Below are 10,110 nucleotides of genomic sequence, written 5' to 3' on the forward strand. Positions count from 1 at the left end.
GGAAAAACGAAAAGAAATTGGGGTGGATTGTGTCTGTAGGATGTATTGTTCAGATTCTATGTAGATTTAAAGTTTTCATTTTTTACAGCCGAAAATCAAGCACAAAAGATGATACAAAAAAACACATATGGGACAATAATTTGCGTGGGGAACATCACAATTCCTTTTCTAGACACCTTAAAGATTACAAAAAACTAGGTTATATAAAAATACCTTTCGGGTGCAGGTGACCCCCTCCTTCCTACCAGACTACTCAGCCTATGGAAATATAATTGCACCTTGGCTTGAACAACAGCAGCTCGCCTGGGCCTGTTTGCTTGCTACAGTTTTTTACAACTGTTACACACATTTTCAAAGCTCTGTCTTTTTTACGTCTTTTTTATGTAGGTCTACTGTTTGCCAAAACCTAAAACTCTTCTGTCTTTCATGGGCTTATATTTATGGTATGGGTATGTTATGGGTTATTCAAAACCCATGTTATGGGTTTTCAAAAGTTTGGTTTCTGTCCAACTACGTGTGCTGGTTGTTTCAGTGTGTTGCAGATCTTGTATATGGAAATACAAGTGTTTACAGTTTTGAATGCTGTGTTTCATTTTGCAGGAGATATGTGGCATTTTACATTTTGTGAGAGCATCAACTGGATTTGTGTATAGAGTTTTGAGGACACAGTGCTTTGAAAATATCTGTAAGCAGTTGTATATTTATTTATCAAAGAAAAAATGAAAAGTAAATGCACAGTGGTGGAAGTAGCCTAAATAAATTACATTAATATTTTAACTAATAGCCTACATTCAGTGTCAGTAGTTTTCACATTTTGGGTGACATTGTTTCGTTTGTATAAAAAATTATAAACAACAACAACAACAATAACAACAACAACCCTCTACCCCCCAAAAAAAATCCAGGAATCTCATCCAAGGTATTAAACCATTCTCTGTCATTTACTATAGACTAGCCAGCATTGAGAATAAGATATTTCCTTAGAGATTGTCCTGGAGTGGCAAGAAGAACATGCTTCTTAAGGAACAATGCAGCCTTCTACCCTTTTCAACCAGCTGGAATGGGGCATTTTAAAGGGACAGTTTGAAGGATTAGGCTACAGACCATCTATTAGCAGAAATGGAATGTATAAAATACACTGTCATTAGTGTAATACATACAAGTTGTGTTTTTATAAGCTTAGAAAAGGTCCCTCATATAGGGAGTGGGTCTCTGGAGTCTACTATGTACAGTATCTACAGCTCAGAATGAACAAAGCAAAAGCCTTTACATGTTTGGCTATCATTTCTCTCTCTGAAATCTAATTCAGTTGCTTGCCACTCAGAAACCTCACCACTAGATGTCCCTGTAGCCGTAACCAAATCAGAGCCATATCTACATCTATTGCTATGAACCAAATCCTCAAGATGAGCTTCCACAGCCATGGAGGGATTTGGAATACTTTTTATACTTTGTAGGCTGAACAAAGATATACAGTTAATATTTGCATTAATTTATATTTTGTTAAATGTATCTCAATCAATATCATTATATTTTATAACATTTAAGCTTTTAAATATTTTTATAATATTTTTAAATACTATGTCTTAATATTTTACTGCTATATTTCCCTGGTAGGGATGAACCGACTCTGGGACCCTATCATCTATATTGCTGTGATCAGTGGCAGGTTGTGTTTCGGTTATGGGCAGGAGTTCATTGATCCTGGCACTACCACTCTCTTGATATAGCTATAGGGTGGTGTCCTCTTGCATGTGCCAACCAACCCTACATTCTCATACCAGTCTGTCCAGATGGTCAGCTGCCTCATTTGCCATCCATACAATCCTAGTCGTCACCATTGATAATCTAGACAGACACCGTGGACAGTCCATAATTTAGATCTTGATCTCTAAGATGCCCTCCAAACAAATTAAGTCAACGGTCGTCTGGTCTGCCTATGACCACAACATGCTCTGGTTGGTGAGTTGGCAGTAGCGGTCAGATGGGCTGCTTTTCTTCAGTCTTGCTCCAATCCTAGTTAGCAGCTAAGCTAATACTGACAGTGCAGAAAAGAAACAACCTATAAGTGAATCTCACACATAGACAGCTTCGAAAGCTTTCAATCCATCTTTTCCCATAACATAAATCATGTTTCCTGCTGATTCATGCCGGTGAGACATCTTCCAAAGGCTTTCTTTGAGTAGCTTCTTTTTGCTACTTCTTAATGCGTTCCTTAAAAACATCTGGTAAAATAAAACAAAAAACATTTAGTATATCAGTTCAGTAGTAATACAGCTATACATTACTAATAAAGTAGTAGTGAAGCTATAGATGTTATACCATCTAGAACTTTACCGATGAGAAGAAATGTACAGAAGGAAGTACTTACGTAGCTTATGGTTAAAAGGAGCAGCGATGCTGAGAGCAGAGCAATGGCCCAGACTAACTCTGAAAGATCATAACTTGGGCAACCTGCATAAATAAATAAAAACATGGCATGAGATTTTCTCTCTCTCTCTCTCTCTCACACACACAAACAGAGACACACACAAACAGAGACACTCTCTCTCTCTCACACACACACAAACAGAGACACACACACACACTTGCTCTCTCTCACTCTCTCTCTTTCACTCACCTTCGACTCTAAGGAAGACCTCTCCCTCTTGATTTTGATGTCCCAAGGGTGCAGCCAGCAAACAGATATATCTTCCTCTGTCACTTGCTGTCACATTGGGTAAGACGAGGTTTGATGAGTTCTCTGAGACAAACTCCACATGGCGGATCAAACCCTTGTAATATTCAGCTGTATTGTTTTGTGGAGACAGACGCTTCCTTACAAGGCCTCTTAAATTATTTTCATTGTCAATCTATAAGTAAAAGAGATAAGATAAGACTTTGATGGGACAAAAATTTAACATATCAACATTTAACATCTAGATAACTATTTGGATCTAACCATTGTCCTCTTTATGCTAATATCTTTCTGTAATATGTTTTTGTACACAGAAGACATATCCATATTGTATACCTATTACAATGGTCAATATATATATTATGGATTACTGCACTCATTGTGAGAAGGAGAATCTAGTCAACAACACAGTTATTGCTTCAATTACTATGAAAATATACAAACATAATCAAATACATAATAATGAATCATTTGATATCCCTTGCCATGGCTGACACACTGAACTGTATGACATCATCATAACTCACCTTGTACCATCTGACAGACCGATAGCTGACTCCAGGCTCTGCTGGAGCCATACATGCCAGTTCTGTGACACTTCCACAGGTACAGGTCGTCTCAATTGTATTCCCTCTGCTTGTGCCAGCAAGCTGAGCTGCAAACACATAAAAAAGGGAATGAGTACACAATACAAATGTTCAGTGTTTTGGAGTTGATAACATACTTTCAAGATTCCAAGATTCACACTTGTGTAGATGTTCTAAATCAAGTTTACTTTACAGTCATCATCATTACATCATAAACATCACATCATTAATTCATTAACAGTATTTTTTTTCTAAAATCGTGACTTTAATGCCTCGTAAATTCAAAGAGCAAAGCTGCTGTTCTGAATGAATGTCATAACACAATTGTTAAAAAAAAAGCGTTGTGCTTTTATGAGGCTATATTGTTTGAACATAAGTAGACTAGTAATCTTGGATTCAGTACAGACAGGATTACAAACTCCCAAAACAATGACTCTGTGACTTACCCAACAGGAGAAGGAAACAGATTCTCGGTACGCTCATGGTAGTAGCCTTCAAAACTTCACTTTCACATGAGAGAATGCGCGTATGTCTTTATATAAGCTACAACTGAAAGGAGAACCATGGTAGGCTACAAAAAAAAAAAAAGTCACATGATGCATGATGTCGGTGCCGTTGTTGTTTGTTCACTGTCAAACCCACACAATCAGATTGTTTGCGTTTACCTGGCGGATAACACGTCTTGCACACAGTTTTGTACACCGCATTAGCCTACCGAGCTCTTTTTGAAAATGTTACTTATTTTTATCGTTCTAAGTCTGTTTGGCAATCGAGGTGAGTAGAAAATTGTTACTAAAATAGCTTATTTGCATAGAGTAAATTCACCCATTTACTTTAACTCTATAGACCTGGTCCACGCAGGCTTTGCTTTGCAGATTTGTATGTAACAGGAGGAAGAAAGTAGGCTACAAGCGAAAACAACAGCATTTTAAATAATCTCCTAAATATGGGCTTTGTTAGTTGCTTGCGTCTGCTAAATAAATACATGTTATGTAAATGTGTAGCCTATGATCGACCATGTTGTTTAAAACTTCAGAGGTAAGGTATCGGTGGTACATTGGTTTCCCCCTCCACTGGAAAGTACTATACCCTACCCAAGGGAAAGTACCCTTGGAGGAAATCCCCGTGCGTCATCCAGCGTAGTATCACCCACGTGCTCGCGAAGCTAGCAAAACGTTCAAAAGTACGGAGCCCGGGAGGTGTCATTAGAGTGTGTGTACATTTTAGTAAATTATGGTCACGTTTTATTAAATTGTGCGCTCAATTTAGTAAATCTTGTTCATAGGCTATTTGATCATATCATGCGCATGTTGTACGCTCATTATCAAACATTTAAATAGTAGGCCTACAATTTAGTCAAACCTGCGCACAATTTGATTAGCAATTCAGCAAATGATTTGTGGATATACACAAAAAATATCTTGCAATGACCCCTCCAGGGTTCCGTGCTAATTTAAAACATTTAAAAATCCTATCCATATGTCAGTCAAGTCAACTGAAGTGAAGTTTATTTATAGCGCATTTCATCCACATGGTTAAAACAAATAATAGTAGCCTCAATAGTATGTGTTTCTTCATCGAAGTCACAGCATTTCTCCTTGCTTGTGAGTGTGATGTGCAGACTCCACCTGGGGTCACGGTTGGGTTGGGGTTGTGCAAGTGGCTGCAGTGTCCACACCTTAACCGGGCACGGTATGAATCCGACCCGTGGGCATATCCGCAGCCACATCCTATCCCTCCCCCAACCTGTCCTTTGTTTTTTTTATTATAATTGTTTGTATTTACTTTCAGAGATTACATTGGAGTCCCAATATGCATATCAAAACAAAATATTAGATCTTTACCATCATAATCTCTATTTACACAAATCACTCAGTCACACAATATATACATAGGCTTCCACCCATATACACATAACACACATCTACACCCATATCCACATTCCATACAACTACTGTACACACCCCCACCCACATAAACACACTTAACATATCTAGACAAAACATCCCCATCTACAACCACACTCACAAACACAAAAAAACAAACACCATCAGTCCGCTCGTGAATTTTCTTTACTTGCATGCTAAACTTCCCAAATATCAAAGTCAAAGTCAAAGTCAAAGTCAGCTTTATTGTCAATTTCTTCACATGTTCCAGACATACAAAGAGATCGAAATTACGTTTCTCACTATCCCACGGTGGAGACAAGACATATTTTACCAATTTTAAGTCCACAGACAAACATAACATTCAAGTAAACAAAAAGTAAGTAAATAAGTAAATAAGAGGGCACATATAATGAAAAAATAAGAGCAGCAAAAAATGGTTGAAATTGTGCATAGACAGTCAATAAAATAAAATACTAGTGCAAAGTCAGGCCAATAAGAGGCTGAGGTAGTTCTGTTTGACCTAAGTAAGAAATAAAGTGGCATAGTGGTGCAAGTTATGTAAGAGCAGCAGAAGTGTTGTGTTTTCAGGACAACAACAACAAGTTGCAAAGTGTACAAGTGTGCAAGTGGAGTGGTGCAGGCGGCCATTGTGGGTCCAATGTCCAGGATGTTATGTAGCTGAGGGTGGAGGGGGGAGAGGAGGGAGAGAGTTCAGCATCCTAACAGCTTGGTGTATGAAGCTGTTGGTGAGTCTGGTAGTGCGGGAGCGCAGGCTTCTGTACCTCTTCCCAGAGGGCAGTAGATCAAACAGATTGTGAGCGGGGTGACTTGCATGACTCACAATTTTGGTCGCCTTGCGGGTGAGGTGGGTGGTGTAAATGTCCTTCAGGGAGGGGAGTGAAGCACCAATAATCCTTCCAGCTGTGTTCACTATGCGCTGCAGGGCTTTCCTGTTGTATTCAGTGCAGCTTCCGCCCCACACAGCGATACAGCTGGAGCACAGCAGATACAGCAGATATGGAGCTGTATTATCTTGCAGCACAGGCATACACTGCAAAAAATGAATTCTAACCAAGTGTTAGTATGAAAAGACTTACCTAGCACCCTCTCAAAAGATCATTTTGACTTAATTTACGAAGACTTTACCTTATTTTAAGGAGTCTTATCAAGACAAATTTGCTCAACGCACTGGCAGACAAAATTGCTTGTTTTTAGGACAAATTTGCTTAACGCACTGGCAGACAAATTTGCTTGTTTTCAAGATGAGATGTCTTAAAATAAGTCAAATTGTTTTTAAATTAAGTCAAATGATTTCACAAGAAAGCTCTAGGTAAGTCTCTTTATACTGAAAACAATACCAACTAGTTTTTTTTATCTTGATATAAGATTAATAACACTTGGTTAGATTTTGTTAGATAAGCAGTTTTTGCAGTGTACTACATCAAGCAAATACTCAATGGTTCAGATGAAAGTTGGATAAACATATAACCACCAATTTGTGGCGGGCCACTGGTTTTTAGCTCTCTTTTCTAAGAAAAACTAAACATGCAGGTTTTGTGATGAACAGTACATTAAAAGCATGGAGGGAATTAAATGATAGTTTAAAACCACCTTGGAAAAATCCCCATGTCTTTTGGGGAAATACCAATATGATGAGTTGCGTTCACTTTCACTTTCACTTTCATGTCATGTCTGCAGGAAAACACAACTCTTATAGGAAGCCACCCTGTAGATGGCTGGGATTAGAATAGTGTCTGGGCGTGATAAGCACAATGGGTGATACAAAGGGTGATAAGCACAATGATAGCAATGTTAGTCATGTTCTAAGTACTGTTCAGGGGACCCTCATAGAACATATTATTGTGCTTTTAGCCCAGAGAAAATTCTAATCCCATAGTTCATTATGCCAACCATATAACTCTATACATTACTATGGAGGATTCTTTAAGTGCTGTGTCTCCTTATTAGAAAGTCTCTGACCCCCCCCCCCCCCCAAAAAAAAACAAAAAAAAAGAAACAAAAAAAAAAGAGTACACAGATTTCTGATTTCTGCTCCATCTCACAGCTAGTGGAACACCTGTACACGAGACCTGCCTGGAGTATCCGTGTCACGAGGGCTTATCGCAATATGACATAGCTGCGGAGTTTCCTGCCAAAGAGACACGATGTGAAGAAGTCTGGTCACTGAATGGAATGGTAAGTAAAGCAACCGTCCCCGAACATGACGTGTGCCTGAGCCTGGGTAAACTCAAAGTCTGATGTGTGGCCCATCTACCCCCAGCCCTTTGCAACCTACACAGATGGTAAGGTGGAGTGTCACGAGCCATGTGTGAGTTTGCATTCAGGAAACGTCAGTCTGAGCACCTGCGTGAACGTCACACTGACCCGCCTGTGTAGTTCGCAGGTACGTAATGATTCTTAATAAATACGGTGCAGTACATAGGCTGAGTGTATGTATAAGTATAGGTATAAGTAAGTATATATACTCTTTTGATCCCTGCATTTATCCCAATCTGTGAATTAGTGATGCACAATGGCAGTCTTTGAAATATCTTTAGTGTGCAGTATGTTCAGTAATTTCCTGTGTATTAGCCGCATTGTGTATAAACCGCAGTGCAAGTTTAATGCAAGTAAAAAAATGACAAACCATAAACCCATATTAATGCCATATTAACTGTCCCCATGTATTAACCTCATAGCTGAAGACATTTTGCAAAATCAATGTATAAACCTCAGCTAATAGCTGGGAAATTATGTTAATTTATGTTTTGTATATTCTACTGAGTTTAAATTTGGTTTGTCCTTGCTATGCTGTCTAACAAGTACTATTTTTTCCTCTTTTTATGTAGTTTGTGGAGGAGAAGAGAATTCATTTCACAGGTAAGATTCAACATGATACCACCACTCAGTTTAGTAATGTAGCTTTTAAGCACATACTTTTGTTTCACAACGATTCACCTGCATATTTGATTTCTTAATCAGGAAGAACAGTCCAACATGACCCTACTACTGTCAAACCATCAGTTCTGCCACACCAGGAATGGCTAAAGAGTCATCATCACTTTGGTAAAAATTAACTGAGCATATAATAATAATTATTTACTCAATTTGTGGATTTTGTTTTTTGATTTTGTATCTTGGTGATGTAATTACAAGGTAGATTGCTTCGCTTCGCCTTTCTCCAGGGCTTCTGGGGGGTTCTGCTCTTGTGCTTAGTGTTGCAGCTGGGGTCCTCCTGTGGAAGAAGTTCTGTGGCCAAAGTCCTGGAGCCTCAGCCGGAGAATTGGTTTAACTTCCCATCTGAAAGCATCCTGAAAATATGGGCATTTTTTAAAAGTGTTAAAATTTGCCTGGTTTCACCAGACTCACTATTTCGTTTCACTTTGTGGGTCGCATCGTAATGGGTGTAGATTGTATTTACCTTTGCTGTATAAATGTACAATTTCTTCCAACTGCAATTTTTCCATATATATGTTGTTGCTGCTACCATTTTCCACAGCCACTTTCAATTTTATAGTTATATTTTTGTATTATTTTTTCTGCTACTGAGACCTTGAATTGCCCCTTGAGTATCTACAGTTAAAAAACAAAAATATTCATACCCCTGGCAAATATTGATTTAATGTTGATTTTCTCTTGACCAATATGTTTGTTCTGCCTTAAAATAACACTGCCACATGCCAATAGGTTGTAAGACAATGTGGTAGAACCATGGAATCAAAAAAATAAGCGTTTTTATCTTTTTTAACATTTTTATGAAAAATGGTATGTCCACAATTATATAAATATAAAAACAGCTGGTGAGGGGTCAGTTACATATAGGGAGCCTTTATACTGTTCTCAGAAAGCAGGCTTAGATAATGGTGCTAACGGTAGACCTGGTTAGACCTCACTGATAGTACGAGGGCCCAGGGGGGAATATTATAAGTATAATATATAAGAATAATATATAAGAGGGTATTAGGGTGCTTAGCATTAGGGTGTAAATCTTACCTGTGGGTGTCTTGAAAGGTGCTTTATGAATAAATATTATTATTATTGTAATTTTAATTTCCTTTTCCCATGCAACCATGGTTGCACTGCTGCTATCTTCCTTGCAAACATTGTTGCACTGCTGCTATCTGGAAATAATGATTGTTTTTTGTATTATGTATTTTTTTGTATTTTTGTATTAAGTATTTTGTGAACATTTAATATATTTTTAGCCTTATAGAGATTTATATGAACTGTTTACAAAGTCTGTTGAGAAAAGATGTTCTAGAGGCCTGTCATTTCAGTTCAGAGTACTGAAAAGCCCGGTACTGCACCTAACACAGTGTCGTTGTATCAATGCTGAGGAGATGACATGCCTGTGAAGCATCCAGCTTTCCTCATTATACCATGTAAACAGAAATGGGGATGTCAGTGGCTTTAGTTTCATGCTCCTTTTAAGGACTTATGTATTATGACCCCTATTTATCTACCCAGCAGGAAAAGAAACATGTTATGAGCTTTCCCATTAAAGAAAAAGAATGCCTTGTTTTTGTAATCCATCCATTATTATACGTCTATGCAATTATATCGATTTGGCATTAAACAACCTTGGAAAATTGTAAATTGTGTATACCGGTATATTTTAATATAAATGTTTTGAACTTCTTGAACTCCCCTGCAAACGATGCGTTATTTAGAAGGAGGAAACTGGAGGTGACGCATTCAGACCATGTCATTACTGGATTATTTCTGTGTTCACCATTTACTTGTCCATTGTAAACCTTTGTACTTTGTAGATTGTACTTGTGTTTCTTTACAACAAAAATAAAACATTTTTTAACATACTGTATTAATGGCATGAGTCATTAAGTCACCTTGAATTGGCAATACGGTGAACTACACAAGGGGAATGAAATTTTTTTTAAATAGTATCAAACAATACATTGCAACATCACTGTATTCCCTACTATGGTAGTTATATGAT

At 37.9% G+C, this 10,110-nt stretch overlaps 1 protein-coding gene across 1 annotated transcript; it reads right to left on the reverse strand.

Moving 5' to 3' along the window:
* Positions 1-672: 672 nt before the first annotated feature.
* Positions 673-3,820, reverse strand: cd83 (CD83 molecule). The gene is made up of 5 exons (XM_076280679.1): positions 3,711-3,820; positions 3,205-3,332; positions 2,621-2,852; positions 2,372-2,454; positions 673-2,225 (listed from the first exon to the last, which is right to left on the reverse strand). The coding sequence occupies exons 1-5, from the start codon at positions 3,745-3,747 to the stop codon at positions 2,076-2,078; spliced, it is 630 nt and encodes a 209-aa protein (XP_076136794.1). The 5' UTR covers positions 3,748-3,820; the 3' UTR covers positions 673-2,075.
* Between the last annotated feature and the right edge of the window lie 6,290 nt (positions 3,821-10,110).

This window comes from Alosa pseudoharengus, unplaced genomic scaffold (assembly GCF_046254945.1).
Source record: "Alosa pseudoharengus isolate Yale_2024_CS ecotype anadromous, Long Island Sound unplaced genomic scaffold, YU_APseudo_1.1 YU_APseudo_1.1_scf_12, whole genome shotgun sequence".
In the NCBI taxonomy this organism is placed as follows: domain Eukaryota; kingdom Metazoa; phylum Chordata; class Actinopteri; order Clupeiformes; family Clupeidae; genus Alosa; species Alosa pseudoharengus.